Raw genomic sequence first — 16,849 nt, forward strand, 5'->3', positions numbered from 1 at the left:
ATGTATGAAGTGCTTTTATGCATGTTAAAACTCAAAACGGGTCCGTCGGGACCCTAACACCATAGGAAGGTTAAAGCTATAGCACATGGTTTCTGCCGCCCTCACAATGACAACAAAAATGTTGGTGCATCAACATGATACAAGCCTTCCATGACCACGCACAGTTTTTTGGGGTAAGATTTTTTCTTTTTTTAATATATTTACAAGAATTCTTGAATTGCGGCTCAAAATGTAATCACCTTAGTAAATGGAAAATGAGCAGCATACATTTGTTTACTCACAAACACAAACGGTCAAGCATTTAGCATTGTGACAATAGAGCAGGAGAAGTGAGCAATCACTTCAAATGACCCATAGAGGAAAACCCACACATAAAAATAACTGGAAGTCCATTTGAATAGATCAATTCATTAAAAAGATGATTCAAAAAGCATGCGAAAACATGGTGAACAAGCATTAGGTGTGACTTTTAATCCACAACCATTACAGCCTAGATTCATACTTTGTTTTCTCGGCTTGAACAGAACTCAGCTGAACTAATGCTGTTTTTAATGAGGTTTGAAGCAACCAGTACTACTCTCAAATAAGTGAGAAAAAAACTGAGACTATGTTAAGTTGCTTGTTTGCTTTGTTTATAATATCCCATTTTGAATGACCTTTACTTTTCACCATGTATACCCTGTCACAGCTCATGAGTGGTTAAAGCAGCATCTGCATCTGGTGAAATTCATCTGAGGAAGGTCTGTGTGACCAAAACATTGTGAAAATAAGTATTGTCGAGGCGTAATGGACAGACTGCGGGACATCTTTAACAAAAATTGCTGGTAACATTTGTCTTTCCAACCCACATGCCCCAGAAAAGAGGTGTGCAAAAGCGCTTTTGAATCGAGTTATTCCAAATGCGATTGGGATTTTAAAATGAAGTTTACTTCTTAAACAAACTTTGGCTTTTATAAAAATACTTAACAATGCTGGACTGTTACACATATACAGCATGTAACAAGAAATAATTTAACATAGGGTTAGGGTTAAAACGCACCGGAATACGCGCTACAAGGGGCAAGGCACACAGGGACAACTGATGTTAAGGTTTGGGTTCACTGTGTCGGTTTGAGTGATCCTTTTAGAAATCACTCATACTGTTATGTTTTGTATATTATATAAGCCACATAAGGTATATTCAACAACAACTCCTACACAAATAATTTAGCATCACTCGGCTGCCAGAATCCATCACACACTTGGGAAGTTAGGCAAACGACATGCTTCAAGTGGTGTTGAGCTTTTTAGGGAGTAAACTTCTTTCAACTCCAGCTTTCCAAATAAGTCTAACTCTAAACTCAATATGCCACATAGGGAAAGTATAGATTGATGTCAAGCACCCATCCATCCAGTGGACACAGATATGGGCTGCTTGAGCGTAAAACAGATGACTGGAAGTGAAGAATAAAGAAGATCATTATCTTTGCTGTGGCTTATCACGATGTAAGTAAACAAAGAGTGTACAAAAAGAGCTGGCCCAGAAACTGTCTGCACTCCAGCGTGATCTCGCAGCGGTGTATAACCAGCACACTCAGGGGGGTTCTAGCGTTAATGGATTTAGAGCAATTCCATAATCCTGTGTTCATATTCCCAAGTGTGTGCATGTGTAACGCGAGGGTTCGATATGTAGAGGTGGATCACTCTTTATGGGAGTAAACAGGACGATGGAGACGGATAACTTTCTCAGTATCGTACTTTTACTGAACACACATCATAATAACAACACTTCCTCGTTCCCCATCTCCCACGTGACTGAACTAACCAATCAGAAGCGAGAACTTAAACCAAGGTAAACGTGAGGGAATCAGAAAGGCAGATTCAACAGAATATTCTGACGATGTTAAATATATATACAGGTAAATATTTAACTAATAATTGTGTAACATAAATATCTAAATGATTAACTGACTAAACATTGAAAATAAATTTCTAGTAAATAAACTAAAATATAAATTACATTAAACTCTGAGGCTTACAACCTTCAAATATAAATTAACTCCACTTCTAAACCTTACACATGTATGTGAGTAGTTGGGGATTAGGAAGGGATGAAAGGATATTTGTGCATGTTCTTTATCCAATAAATTCCCCAAGACTGTTTATATGTGGTGTACAAACAGTATGTATGACCTTAAAATAGACTACTGTATGAGCAGAATGTTTACTTGTGTTTTGACTAGGGCTGCACAATTAATTGCAATTTCATCAAAAATTGCAATATGAACTAGTGTAATATCCAAATTGCACCGGGGCACAATATTTGTTAAAGGCTTTAAATATGTCAAACCATTCTTTGTTATGTATGTGGTGCTGAAGAGATGTCCCGGCCTAGCAATTGCATCATACAGACTAAAGAAAAAATCTTCTTTTGGTACAGATCCTCGCAAAAATCACCAAAATGATCATTCTCTCCATTATCGTGCATCATATCGCAATCGCTTTTTTAGTCAGAATAATCGCAATGAGATATTACAAATTAAAACACCACATGTTATCTAAACAATGGTGTTTTTCAGTGAGTAAGAACATATTGATGTGAAATGTATCTCCTGACATCAACAGCCTCACTCAATATCTGCCTCATTAATGAGGCAGATATTGAGTGAGGCTCAATATGAGGCTGATGATGGGTAATTTCACACAAGCAAAAGCCTCCTCAAAGCTGCGACAACAGAAAAATAATTAATATTTTTACAGTTCATGTTGCAGGGTTCACATTGATTAATTAGAGAATGAATTGTTTTCTGGATGAGCTCTTTCATTCGGGGTGGTTTATGTGTATATACTGTATGTGTGTGTGTGTGCAGATAGATGGCTGCATCTGAAGCCTTAATGGCTTACGTGCTGTGGTGTGCTGCTGAGAGGTCTGCTGCGGTAGGACAGGCACATAAGTACTTGTTCAATTGCCAGTTTAAAAAGCCTTGTTCATGATGTTAGAGACTGAAACAGACAGCAGGAAAGCCTTCCAGGGACCTCTGGAAAAAAGCATTAACTCCATGTGAAATACATTTGATTCACGTAGCTCCCGTGAATGCCTTCTTATTGGAGGATCAACTGCGCTATTTTACAGCATATAGGATATTTATTTGAGGAAGCCCATTAAATCTCTCAGTACTTTTGGTTGTAAGATCACCTATGTTGCTTCTGTGTTTGCAGTCATACAGCAGTACCCTATAAAGGAACAACAACATATCAATACCAGGCAATTGTTTATTGTTCCACAGAGACCGTTTTAAAATAGCTTCTATCTGTCAACTTTGATAATCCTGCACAGTAACTGCTCTTGACCCTTCTGTGGAAAATCAGGTTGCATAATCAATGGAGCTGCAGAACAACGTGAGAGCAAAAAAGAAATCAATGATGCCAAATGATTAGGAAATAATTCAGTAACAATTCTGGCCTCTTTCTCCTTCTTTGTTATCAACTATATTGCTAAACTGACAAAGGCAGTCCTTGTACCTCAATAAGTTGCCTCTTGTTAATGATTTTGTCTTGTCTCTCCTATCTTCTTCTGTCCTCTCCTCACTTTCACAATCCCAAAATGTAGCTGTATTGCAGAGATTCTTGTCTTGGTTCTTTCCTCTGTATATAACTTGAAATGGTGCTCGGCGCAAATTCTTTCAGGAAGACTTGTAGATAACTTCAACCACCACTATCTCTTCAAGAAACTATTCAACTGTTAAGAGGCGTTTACTTTTCAGTAAGGCAACCAAAATTGGCCACGTAATTCATGATCCAACATTTATCTTAAATAGATAAAAAGATTCTGTACATTTCATATTATGCTTATGTCCAATAAATCTGCAACAAAGTCTCTCCTGATCGAAATTACGTTGGCTGAAACTTGGGGTCTATCCAAGAGGATAACATGTGCATTATTGATCATGTTCCTCAAAGGTCAAATATTTGGTTCAAACTGCAAGAAACATGTAGGATAATGCATGCAGTGACTGCATAGCTCCAACTCCAACAATGTTCATTTTATCTTTAGTTTAATCATTAAATGCTAATCTGTTGTTCCATGGTGCAGGTCTGCATTTATAGCACCAGTAAAACTCAGCTGGGTGACTCTTAAGCTGCTGGAAAATTGTCAACCTTAACCCTTTAGTGTGTAGCTTGGCGCAGCGCAATTGCAACCATACAAAACACTGGCTTAAGGTTTTATGCTTCTGCGTCAAATCGAGGGCGTACACCCAAAGACCCCTATGCGTCGACGTGAACCCCTCTCCGATCCCTCCGCTGAAGCTTGACGTACACCTTCAAAAACGTGTAACTTTGCGTTGAGGCGACGCAGAGCGCGAGGACTTATTGGTCAACTCGTCCTGTGTGTTGATAGTTGGTGTTTGAAGCAGCCTACTGTGGGGAGTAGCAACATGCTAGTTCCCTGACATAAGCTTTGCAAAGAAACTCAGACATATTTTGGTTACAAGGACCGGGTTATCCGTTTGTAAAGGTTCTATTTGTCAGCATTTTGAAATTGGCACTTTTCCAGCCAGCTGTACTTTGTGGGCAGTGGGTGCTAAAGTTTGCTTGCTAAAATAACATAAACTGTCTCTTTTATTTTTCGGGACCCTCCAGAAACCACCCCCCAGTGTTTTGGCGGTGAAATGTTAACAGAACTCCTGAAGAGTCACAACGTTGTAGCTACAGCGTGGAGTGGATACATAAGCGTAAAACAGTTGTTAGCCGTGTCATCCTCCCTAGCTCTGTCCTCTTATCAATAATCCTTCACAAAAGCCGACGGGCAAATTGCAAAACTCCAGGCTTCAAAGTAGTCCACAAACCAGTGGGTGACATCACTGCTGCTTCGGCCATTTTTATTACAGTCCATGGAAGCATCCACTGAATGTTTATATAATTTAAGCACGTTGGAAGCAGTAGGCTATGAAGTCACATGCCCCAGACAATGTTAGGCTGTTGACACCACTACATCAAATCATCACTTTAAAGACTCACTGCTTCATGCTCATAACGCATGCATTTACATGCAGCAGAGAGAAAGTGATTGTGTCTTACACACCGTATAATTAGGCATTTGTTTTCTTTATGTCCGTTTAACTAGAAGAAGTGCTGGTATCGACCATCTGCAGCTACTGAAGGGTTGCTTTCTGTTTATTTGTAAGGACGCTTGGGTGTGTACACACATCGGCTGTCACAGAGAATAGAAAAGCCACCTTTCACAAAGGCTCCCTTAAGTTTGTTTTATGAGCTCATACGAACATTTGGATTGTTTGTGTGTGTGTCTTTTTGTCCAAGGTGCTTCATTACAATAAACTTGATGGTGGTTTCTGTGATTGGTTGGTCTCTTTTCCCGGACCTCAATTTCTGAATGTGTGTGTGACTCTGCAAGCCCAATAGCAATCTCTCACTGCCGCAGTCTCTCTCGTCTGAATTTTACAGCTCGTCTTGTCTGTAAATGGATATAATGACTTCAGCATGACTGAAGGAATTGTGTTGCAGTACTAAATCATTTCAATTACACTCAGAGGTCAGTGAATATAGAAGAGGCGCGGCCATGCCCTACTCCATCTCATGTTCATCAAAATGTATCATAGTGCTGCACACTGAGTTCACATATCATGCAAAACTAAATTTTAAAAGGTACCTGCCATCAATGGCTCTGTGTGGGCTGAAAAATGTGTTTCTCTATTTCGCAGTGATAAGCAAGCTCAGTTTTAACTTACATTTTTTTAATTTGTAAGGGCATATGTTTGTGTGTATATATATTATCTTACTGTGATTCTCATCCGGGGCACCACAACAAACGTACTGTCACAAATATGTACAAAAGTTGTACATCCTCACATCTTTCAGACAACACACACGTCTTTCTTCAACATTTTTCCACTCAACTACTAACACTATCAGCAGTACATTTCTGCACCACTGCAAACACTACCACCAATACAACACTCCACGCAGATACTGTCTAGCATATCAATGCCATAATGACAAATTAATAAATATCAAACAATATTTAGGAATGCCTACGCTTGCTTCCTATTATTTGTTTATGTTTATGTTACTCTCAATTAGGGCTGGGCATTAGATCGATATCGCAATATGAGACTAGAGATTGTCTTAGATTTTGGATATGTTGTAAAATCGTAACATGGTAAGTGTCTTTTCCAGGTTTTACAGGCTGCATTACAATAAAGTGATGTAATTTCCTGTACTTACCAAACTGTTCTAACTGTTCTATTATTTACCTTTACTCACTAAGTCATTTAATCATTTCGGGAGAAGTTCTGATTGTGTAAATAACATTGTGTTAAGGCACCAGTAGTCAACCATACAATATTGTTGCAATATCGACATCGAGACATTTGGACAAGAATATTGTGATATTGGATTTTCTCTATATCGCCCAGCCCTACTCTCAATGGACATTAGCGTCAGATGGTTTGATCTCTTGTTTCTTAGGTGTTTATATTGGCGCTCCAACATGGACAAGTCTCCTGGCCCACTTTGGCCCAGGAAGCATGAACATTGTCATTAATAAAATCTCCCTATTTATCAGGGTCACTGTTGTTTGGATCATCTGGTCACGTGCTTACAGCAGCTGCTCTAAGTAACACTACTACTACTACCACTATTAGTAAAAATAAACTTGACCAAACCAACCTAAATATAACACTATGCGCTTCTATATAATACGTGCAAATAAATAACCTCCAGTTTAAAAACAATTCAAATGTGTAAATGGAATGCAAATTATTTCTTTAATGTGTTGTGTAGTTTTGTGTGTGAAGAGTTTAAGGTCAGGGAACAAGGAACTACAATTGACACTTTGGACATTTAGTTTGATCACCACCATCACATTAAGGCTAAAAATGAGAAAATGACAAAGGCCTAATCTGAGTATAGCGGCTGGTCTATCTGTGGACAAATAATGGGACTTAAATTCAATTCTTGTAATACTTATTTTTTAGCTGATTCATGGATACATGCACTTTTACACACACACCAACATTTAGTAATATTATTTATCAGGAATAAATGAGTCAAATTGTGCAGCCTGATGTCCTCCTCTTTGATAATCAGATTTATGAGCTATAATAATGACTCAACAGCATAAGCTTGAGACAGATTTAGAATAAATGAGACATTACTAAAATCATTAAAGAAATGCTTAAAAATGTAATGCTGGATTTCATGCACCCATCCAGAGGCCACAATATGCTGTTTCTACTAATACGTACTAATATGTCAAATGTGCACAGTAGCTGCAGTGCCATATTTGATAAATCCTTCAAATTTCAGTTTGGCTTCAGATCTCATCTATTTAAAAGACTCCATGTTATGGGTCCAACATGAACACCAAACACCAGCCAGGCAATGGAGAAAGATGTCTCAGCGTTGGAGCCCATAATAGACTGGGCCTGCAGGAGCAGTTTTAGACAATCACTGTCTTTTCAATCTGTCTCAGATTGTGTGATTAGCGAGCAATCTACCGCAGGCAGCATCATCCAAAAATCTAATTTGTGCAGCTGTCACAGTAATTTCTCTATCTGTTTGCTGGAGACACAACATCCCTCCTTAACGGAGGTAGACAGGCATCAGATTGGCCTCCCGTCTGATGCACAGTGGGCCTGATTTAGGAAGGGCATGTATGTTTATAGTTTATGTACATATAAGAGAGAGAGAAGACAAACATAGTAAGTGCAGGATGTCTTGCCAGCATGCGGTAATTAAAGAAACCCTCCATACAACATACGCTTTAATCAGACGGGTAACCCATGTTTCGCCTCAGTTAGTTACTCAGAATGACAAATACTATAAGACATAAATACAATGGCCACACACACACGCAACTAATCACTTTAAGACATTGCAAGATGCTTGGAGGAAATGCCAAAGCACATGAGGGGTTGTTCTTTAAGCATTCATCTCAGTTTGAGAGTCCAACTTCAGCAAATAGAATCTAAATGGTGGTTCTGAAGCTGTCATGTCCTTCTATATTATGAAGAAATCTTCACCACACATGTTGCATTTAGCTAAAGTAATATTATGAGGAAAGAGTAAAGGTGAGGAGGCAACCTCAGAATACAGATTATTAATTTGAAAAAACGTCAGAGCTAAATGACTGTGAGACTCGGCAGACATGGAGTTTAACAGTAAAAGGATTTAAACAAGGTTTTTTTTTACACTTAAAAAATAGATTACATTTTAATTATAGTTTTTATTCTGTGCTACTGGAGAGTAAACCTATTTAAGTCGTGATTTTTGCACGCTTGTCTCCGCTGTTTGTGGCTTGAGAAGAGCAAATGAACAACAAAAGCCAGTCTTTCACTTCTGAAATAACATAGTGTCCTGCGAGTTGCCTAGCTAGGCCTACTGTAGGTTTGGTGTATAAATGTCATTTGTTAAAGAGCAATTAGGCTGAGCACACAGTCAATTAAACAAAAAATCAAAAAATCTTATTCCTAGCAATACTGACGAAAGTGATTCAAGTGATTCAAGTGACTCGCACAACCAGATTCAGTTTAGTGCGTGACTCAGAATAACCCGAAACCTCAATAGGAATCGAGTTATCCAGGCCAACTGGAGAGGTCTAGACCCTTAGGTTGGGAACCAATGGTCAAAGACACTCGGACTGCATCCGGAAAACACCAGGCAACACTCCAATTGGACCTTTCAAAGGGTCCAAAGATCAATTACAAGATGATTAAAAGGTAAAAAAAAAAAAAAACTCCCGTTCCTCTTTGACTCTTTAAGAATTCTCTATTTTTCTTGTTAAAATACCGGAATATTTTAACACTTAAGTACTAAAAAATCCTTTAAATTAAACAACGTGAGGAAGCATCAAAGCAGCAAATTACTGAAATTACAAAGAAGAAAGGTTTGGAATCTGTACCCAACACACAATTAATGAAAACCGGCATCTGTTGTATGTCCTGCTGCAGCGAAAACAGGTCCCTACAACTGATCCCACTTGAAGGTAAGCACAGCACTGCCCCCTGCTGGTAGTAACGTTCAATTGCAGTGGGAAAATTCACCATGCAACACTGCACCTGACTTTATTACAAATGTCTTTAATCCTCTATGACAGTAATCTGAATAGTTTATAGACCATACTACTAATCGAGAAAATATTCGACAGATAAATCGACTGACCGAGTTGCAGCTGTAGTAAATTGAAGCATTTGTTTGTCCGTAGTTGCAAATTATACAGCCAAGTAAGCTCTACAATTTAAAAAACTGTGATACTCAAATATCATTCAATCAGCTCTTGACCAAATAGGCAGGGATAACCTTGCGGGTCTGCTTCAGAAGCACAACCGTAAGAGCAGCTGGAACAACCATGCGCTTCCTCTGTGAAACACGCCAAAATTCAACACAAACAAGGTAGTTCGAGTTAATGGGACATCACAGTTCAACACGTTTGGGCCAGACCAGATATAAAGTGGTTGACTAACTCAAAGCTCCAGATAAATTAGGTAATGTAGCAGTAATATAGTTGTCATTTATTTCAATACACCGTTTGGGGAAAAAAAATGGCACTTCACATGTGCAGTTACTGGTTACACCCTATGTTGTTACTACTTCGAGACTATTTAGATTCAGTCATGTCATTAGAATTACTTGAACGGGTTTGATTCTTTTTAAATGGCTGTTTGGACATTTTTCCAATTCCATAGACTATAGTAAGTTGTAGACTTCAAACCAAATTTTAAGCCTCAAACAGTCTTATTTTACACCACTTGTGGTTTCAGCCAGGCTTCTGAGAGAGAAATGCATTTAGCTTATACATTGAGATTTTAGTTTGCTTTGAGCAGAACTTTTAATTACAGAATAGTTAAGAGCCTTATATGCCAAGTTTTGCATTATGATTTAAAAGGTCGTGATTAGGTTGTTATATCTATCACATATTACCATATACACAAACACTTCTGAAATATAATTAGGCCCAGGTATTACGTGATTTGCAGCTACTTAGACTGTAGTGTCCCCATACGTACTGAAAGATCTAATTCACCACATTATTGCATGAATATTACCCTTTTTCAATTTGAGTGCAATTTTAGCCACGAGGAATGAAAAAGTCAACACTAGTATACACATTATTTATCTTTATTGGCCAGAGACAAACAGCTCAGACAAGGACTCCAAACCGTTTCAGAACATCTGTGTACTTTGCGATCTTGCCCTCAACATTCTTTTCTGCCTGCTTGGTCAGCTTGATCAGTGTCTTTTTCTTGCCATAGCGAAGCTTAGCCTTCTCCTTTCTCTTCTCCTCCAGGGTAGCTGTGATGGCCTGGTACTTCCAGCCGACCTCATGTGCCAGACGCCCAAGCAGAGCAAACTGAGTGGGAAAGTCAAAGTCAGTTTACAGTGTATACTTGCAAGTTTACATTTACTAGGAGATAATTCTTATGATGTACATTTTGGCCATGTTTAAAGCTTCAATTTGAGGCACAAATTGTCCCAGACTTGACTCAGTAATCAGATCCGAAAAGTTTCTCATCAATAGATGATCAGCTTCGGGAAAAAATTCTCAGCATTGTCGAGTTAGAACTGTTGTGGCAGATAAACTGCAAGTGTGATCCATAAATATCATTTAGTCAGCTGTTGATCAAACAGGCCGGGCTCACCTTGCGAGTGGGCTTCAGACGCACAACCTTAAGAGCAGCTGGAACAACCATGCGCTTCCTCTGTAAAACAAGCCCAAAAATCAGATAAAAAGAAGAAAACCACACATCTTAACACCGATAGAATATCATGTCTCAGACGTTATTTCTTTTCAAAGTTGTACTCAAACAAGGTAGTTTAAGGTAATGTGACATCACAGACAGAGTCCAACATGTTAGGCCAGACAAGACGTGGCTCTTTGTACAAGATTCATCACCTTGTCATAGGGCGGGGGGATACCGTCGAACACCTTCAGCCTATCCAGAGCAGCCTGTCCTCTCTTGGTTTTGTGGGGCAACATGCCTGTTAAAGCAGAGAATATTCTAATGTTCAAGGTTTCAAAGATTACCATTGCAGTTGAATCAATTGTTTATTTGTCCTTGCACAAATATATGTCCCGACTCAACTCAGCAATCAGATCCGAAAAGTTTTCTCATCAATAGATGATCAGTTTGGGATTAAGAGCTCATCACTGTCAAGCAAGGAACAACTTGTGCTGGGTCAAATAAATGCAAAGATCACACTCCGAGATCCAACTTCCGTTCTCAGAGTTATGTTTATATTTTTTAATCTGACACTGGATCTTGGTTGGGTTCTTATGGCTTATAGTTAAGGGCTAGACCAATAGGGCATCTCAGCTACATTCAAACCACTTGAATATTGCATACCTCGTATAAAATTTAAGTAGGTTGTACTTGGGTGTAGGCTGCATACGGAGCATGTCTACACCTACTCTGCTTAAACTGAACTCAGCAATTTATGCAAGTGCAATCTACCAACTTCAATGATTCCAAGTTTTTCCAATTGCATACATACAGTATCATTTGTTATGGCGAGGAAGTTTCCGTGTCCAGAGAAGTGTCACATTCTCACCTCTGACAGTCCTCCAGAAAATCCTGCTGGGAGCTCTGAAGTGGTATGGTCCACGAGAGGGGTTGGTGTTCATCCTCTTACGCAGGAAAGCCAGGTACTTCACTGTAGAGGGGCACATTACACAGACATCCCTTAAACAGTTACAAATACTTCAAGGTACCAAAGCACTGGCAGTCATAACTTCAGTATTCAACGCTGATGTCTCAGATGGTAGTGCATGTAAGGTAGTCTCATGGTCATTGAAACTCGAACAATAATGGTAAAACATCACTGACAAGCATTTATTTATATATTTAAAAAAAGGAAAAATGCATGCAGTCTACTTACGCTTGTTGCGGTAGAAGTTGCCGGAGATATTGATGCCTTCGCATCTCACCACCACCACTTTGTGCCCTGAAACAACACAATAGTTTAGCGTTTGGACTGAAAGAATCTGGTCCTGTTAATGATCATTTGTGTCCCGTCTCAGATGGTAGTGCATGTGAGTTTTCTCATGGTCGTTAAACTCAACCAGTGAGGTAATAGTTATCATCATTGACGAACAGGGGCTCCTGAGTCATGCGCGGTTAAACATTTCAACGTTTAAACGTTAAAAAAAAAAAAAAATCTTACCCAGCAAAACTTGTTTAGCCACAAGGGCGGCGAGCCGGCCAAGTAGATGGCCCCTGCCATCAAGCAGCAGAACCTGCAGGTTTGAAGAGAAAAAGACAACTGATCTAAATATTATACGGACAGATCCTGGTCACGTTTTATATAACGATACTAGATTAACGCTTAGGCACACAATACAAAATTGCAGATTTTAAATCAATAATTGCTAACTAAAATGATTATGAATAACTTTGAAACAGTTTCTCCATGAGCCTTGCAGTAACTGCCACATGGATTAAGACAACGTTAGCTTAGCATCATCTTTAAAGCATGATAACATATTAACTTACATTTAAATAGCACAGGTAAACTATAGTGTATAACACCGTGATTTAAAATTAAGTATATGGATCTATCAAATGACCAACTGAGTATTTTACCAAGACCTATAGATAGCTAGCAAGCTAACAGCATTAAGTTGTTAAGGAAGCCGCCATGATGAAGGCATGTCCACTCAGCTACGGCTAGCTGTCTCTAAAGGCCTAATTTAAAGTCCTAAGAGTAACACTGAGCAACATAACGATTACACCAATGTGTGTCACAGTTTTCTCTCACATGTTAACTATAAAATATCAGCTTTGACTTACACTAAATAGCAAAAAAAGACATTATGATTCCGCAGCGGCTGCCCACCTTATTGAACCGGTCCGCCATGATGAGCGAAAAGAAAGACGTACGGGGTTGCCCGTGCTAAAAGACAGGGGTAGGCGGAAGTGACGATATTTCTCGTGGGAAATGTGCACGTACAAACCGAAAAAAAAAAAGTGCATGTACAAATCTACAAATGTTCCATCGCCGTCGTTGTATGGAGGGAGGAGTTTAGATAAACTTTATTCCAGATTTTTTTTGTTTCCAAAAAAAGATGCTTTTTTGATTCACAATTGGTCCTCAGTTAGTGTTGTATGATTTAAACCTGGATCTTTAGTAAAAGCATGGTCTTCTGTTGCTGGCCAACAGTGGGCCAATACCATAAGCAGTTAACAGCCAATACCAATACTCAAATTCAGAATGCCCAATTAAAAGCACCATCTTGTATGCTGCTTTTAATTTTTACTTGGAATGGGTTTATGTTGAATTGAGGGAAACTATGTTATTATGTACTAGGCACACTTAAACATCATTCTGTGCTTATGTGGGGTCATGCATTTCAGGATAATGCACACAGTTCGCCTCTCTAAACGTAGCCAATGCTACGAGGCCATCAACTGCAGTTAGCATCCCATTGACTGCCATTCATTTTGGCGCCACTTTGACAGTGAATAACTTTACATCTGAAGCGTTTCAAGACTCTGTTCGTGCGTTGTTTATTTCTAAAGAAACACGACACTGCATAAAAGGCTCCATTACAATGTACGTATTGTTATAGCTCCGTAGCAGATGTTTTTTGAAAAAATCATAGATAGTTAAACACATAGACATATATGACTTTATATGTCTATGGTTAAACAGGCTAACGATTGTGCTATCGCGAAGTCAAATCACCGTACTGCCAGGAGAAGCTTGCAGACAGTTTTGACTTACATCAGATGTTTAGGTTTAATTTGTAACATTAACTACCATGCTAGTTAGCAGTAATTTGTCTGTGTATGTTATCGGCTAACATACAGTATACGTATAACTATGCTCTCCGTCTCTGCTGACTGTGAATGATATAGACTTCTCTTGGCACAGCTACCAGAAGACTTTCAACTTTCATACACGTTGCCAACGTCACAACTAGGTTGTCAAGCTCAGTTGGAGGCTGCGCAGTAATGCCTAGCCATCACCGGATATATGCTTCTATTTTCCTTCACCGGTCTCCAGTTTATGTTCCAATGGTGCTTCATACAGCCCAGTGAGAGCCCTGGGGTAGTTGTTTACTTTCCCCAGTTGGTAATCCTTTCCTTATTAAAGATATAAGAGCTGCACCTCATCAGTTAATATGACCATCATTTGTAAGATAAATCAACAGTATGACATTGTAAAAATTGTTGCCCGAGGCGATGTTTTTAGACTGCTCGTTTTGTCTTACCGACAGTCTTAAAACCTTAAAGATATTAAATGTGCAATGACATAAAACAGTATAAGTAGAAGCGTCCTCACATTTGAGAAGTTGAAACCAGAGGACGTTTTGGTAATTATTCATAAAAAATTTCCTTGGATGATTAATTGATAATCAAAATCAGTGAATTTTCCTGTTGATTAACTAATCATTCCAGCACTCAAAAAAGCTACCAATGCCATTTACATTACAAATTTATTTTAACATCACACAGTAAGATAAGTTGATGTTGCCATGTGAAGCATTAAAGATAATTAAGTGTTTCTGCTCCGGCCTTTTGCCTGAAATATACAGCACACTGACCACTGACTTCAAAACGATGGCTATGGGTTGAAAAAGTTGTACAACTTGTGTCACAGCATGCCATGGAAACAATCATTTTATGAATGTTTTTAATAACTCGTGCATTTACAGAACAATCACCCACACATTCATGACTGGCCCAGTGACACAGTGCATGCAATCTAAATAAAGGTGTCTGCGCGGGTCAGTGAGAAAACTGCAACTTTTTTCTGGAAGGGTTCACTCAGTCGTCATGCTTCAGCTTTCGGATCTTTCCCTTGTGGCGGTCAATATCACGCTGCAGACGTTCAATCTCTTTTTTGTGGTGTTCAATTTCCTCCTGGTGATGCTGCTTCAATGCAGCCAGTTGTTCTTGTTCCTTACGCCTTATGTGCAGATGGACAGATAAGTGGGCAACAGAGAATGGACAAAGAGACACAGATAGACATTAGTACAGTATCAGATCATAATGGTAAAAAGATACTTGTATGGTTGTGATCCATGAGTAAAGAGTTAGTAGAGCTAACACTCTCATTCCACATATGGTATAAGAAAGAAATGCATACTTGAAGTACATCTCCTCCTCAGCGGCCTGCTTCTTCCCCATGGCTCCACCTGCCTCTCTGATGGACCCTCCCCCGCCACCACCTTTTCCTGCACCTTTACCCAGTTCACCCAGCTGAAGCAGAGCAGGGAAATGATTAGAAAATACATTCACAGCCAAATATAACACTTGTTAGGGCTTAGCTATGTAGACATGAGACAGCGGCTTCAAGTTACACAAGATCAAAGTTAATTTCTCACTTGGGATTTGTTATCAAGACTTGTCTCTGTAATATTATAGTAGAGTTACTTTAACTCTATGAAAATTACTCTATTATGAAGGTCAATAATCCGTTTATTTCACAAAGGAGAGGAACAGGATTCTTTATTAGCAAGGTGATAATGGAGGTGCTTGGAACAGGCCAGAATCTAACAACAATGCAACCAAAACCGATTCATAGAACTGAATGAGCTGGTTTAACAGGAACCTACTGCTGTTTTATTTAGACAAAACTTGATACGATTAAACAAATCCAAGACCACTGGGAAATATGTCCCTAAAATTGTCTTACTACAAAATTGTTGTGATCTAAAATCATGTCACAACAGTTGCTTAGCTACATCAGGCAACTTTAGTTCCAGTTAGCCACACTTATTAGGCTAATGTATTTAAAACGTATTTAACATATATTACCTGGTCGGATGACATTCTCAGCTGTGCAGTGACAAAACTCCTGATGTTAGGCCTTACAAACCTCGCCATGTTTGATTTTCACGTGTGAAAACAACACTGCTGACAGGGAAGCTTGCCCTTGTCCTCAAAAATCATACCTCTAAATACGCCACAGGACGGCGCCATTATAGCCAGACAGGGGTGACGAGCAAGCCTCTCTTCTCTACGCGTAGCTCCAACGGGGCCATTTTAATGCTACGAAGCAATCACCTGCAGTTAGCATCCCATTGACTGCTATTCATTTTGGCGCCACTTTGACAGTGAATAAATTTACATCTGAAGCGTTTCAAGAGTCTATTTGTTCATTATTTATTTTTAAAGCAACACAACAATGTATAAAAGGCTTTATTAACTTGTATTTCACGTTATGGCTCCGTAGCAAACGTTTTTGTAAAAATAGGCTAACGATTGTGTCATAACCACGTGACTTACTGTCACATATTCGACTACTCACCGTACTACCAGGAGAAGCTCGCAGACAGTTTCGATTTACATCAGCTGTTTAGGTTTAATTGGTAACGTTAACTAGCATGTTAGTTAGCAGTAATTAGCCTGTGTATATGTTATCTCCCAACATATACCTACGCTCTCCGTCTCTGCTGATCGGGAATTGTTGAGATTTCTTTTGGCACAGCTACCAGAAGACTTACAACTTTCAGACACGTTGCTCACGTCACAACTACGTCGTCAAGCTCAGCTGGAGGCTGCGCAGTAACGCTCAGCCATCACCGGAAAAGTGCTTCTGTTTTCCTTCACTGGTCTACGTCCAGAGCAACGGGATCTGTTGGTACATTGATTTCTTTAACTGTCTATGGTGACGACACAAACTGAGGGAAATAACAATGTATGTACTGATTCACAGTACACTACCAAGTGTGTTTATAATGTACATAACAAGTAATTCAATATAGTGTAAAGAAAAACGCCGTGTTCCTTTTTCGAAATGGTATGGTCTCAAAAGACGACAGCGTGTTGCCACCATAGACCGTTAATATAAATGGACAGAGCATGAGTGACGTCACCCATTGGTTTGTGGAGATCAGAAATGAGTC

At 39.2% G+C, this 16,849-nt stretch overlaps 2 protein-coding genes and 3 non-coding genes across 5 annotated transcripts; all 5 read right to left on the reverse strand.

Annotated features, from left to right (window-relative positions):
• Window positions 1–10,095: 10,095 nt before the first annotated feature.
• Window positions 10,096–12,963, reverse strand: rpl13a (ribosomal protein L13a). The gene is made up of 7 exons (XM_034859282.1): window positions 12,832–12,963; window positions 12,160–12,232; window positions 11,875–11,940; window positions 11,548–11,649; window positions 10,892–10,977; window positions 10,638–10,697; window positions 10,096–10,348 (listed from the first exon to the last, which is right to left on the reverse strand). Exons 1-7 carry the CDS (start codon window positions 12,850–12,852, stop codon window positions 10,139–10,141), a joined length of 618 nt encoding a protein of 205 aa, XP_034715173.1. The 5' UTR covers window positions 12,853–12,963; the 3' UTR covers window positions 10,096–10,138.
• LOC117936417 lies at window positions 11,079–11,152 on the reverse strand. The gene has a single exon (XR_004654948.1). It is a non-coding gene; the product is annotated as a small nucleolar RNA SNORD50 (small nucleolar RNA).
• On the reverse strand, window positions 11,745–11,825 carry LOC117936416. The gene has a single exon (XR_004654947.1). It is a non-coding gene; the product is annotated as a small nucleolar RNA Z195/SNORD33/SNORD32 family (small nucleolar RNA).
• LOC117936415 lies at window positions 12,007–12,089 on the reverse strand. The gene has a single exon (XR_004654946.1). It is a non-coding gene; the product is annotated as a small nucleolar RNA Z195/SNORD33/SNORD32 family (small nucleolar RNA).
• Window positions 12,964–14,418: 1,455 nt separating the features above from the next.
• Window positions 14,419–16,027, reverse strand: atp5if1b (ATP synthase inhibitory factor subunit 1b). The gene is made up of 3 exons (XM_034859292.1): window positions 15,759–16,027; window positions 15,088–15,200; window positions 14,419–14,907 (listed from the first exon to the last, which is right to left on the reverse strand). The coding sequence occupies exons 1-3, from the start codon at window positions 15,825–15,827 to the stop codon at window positions 14,766–14,768; spliced, it is 324 nt and encodes a 107-aa protein (XP_034715183.1). The 5' UTR covers window positions 15,828–16,027; the 3' UTR covers window positions 14,419–14,765.
• Window positions 16,028–16,849: the final 822 nt, after the last annotated feature.

Source organism: Etheostoma cragini, chromosome 20 (genome assembly GCF_013103735.1).
Source record: "Etheostoma cragini isolate CJK2018 chromosome 20, CSU_Ecrag_1.0, whole genome shotgun sequence".
Taxonomy (NCBI): domain Eukaryota; kingdom Metazoa; phylum Chordata; class Actinopteri; order Perciformes; family Percidae; genus Etheostoma; species Etheostoma cragini.

Coding starts and splice junctions, on each gene's coding strand:
- rpl13a (XM_034859282.1), bottom strand. CDS start 12,852: ATGGCGGACCGGTTCAATAAG. Junction 10,978..11,547: donor TTTCTGGAGGACTGTCAGAG/GTGAGAATGTGA, acceptor CTGCTTTAACAG/GCATGTTGCCCCACAAAACC. Junction 10,349..10,637: donor GTCTGAAGCCCACTCGCAAG/GTGAGCCCGGCC, acceptor TTTCCCACTCAG/TTTGCTCTGCTTGGGCGTCT.
- atp5if1b (XM_034859292.1), bottom strand. CDS start 15,827: ATGGCGAGGTTTGTAAGGCCTAACATCAGGAGTTTTGTCACTGCACAG. Junction 15,201..15,758: donor TGAGAATGTCATCCGACCAG/GTAATATATGTT, acceptor GCTCTGCTTCAG/CTGGGTGAACTGGGTAAAGG. Junction 14,908..15,087: donor GAGGAGGAGATGTACTTCAA/GTATGCATTTCT, acceptor TCTGCACATAAG/GCGTAAGGAACAAGAACAAC.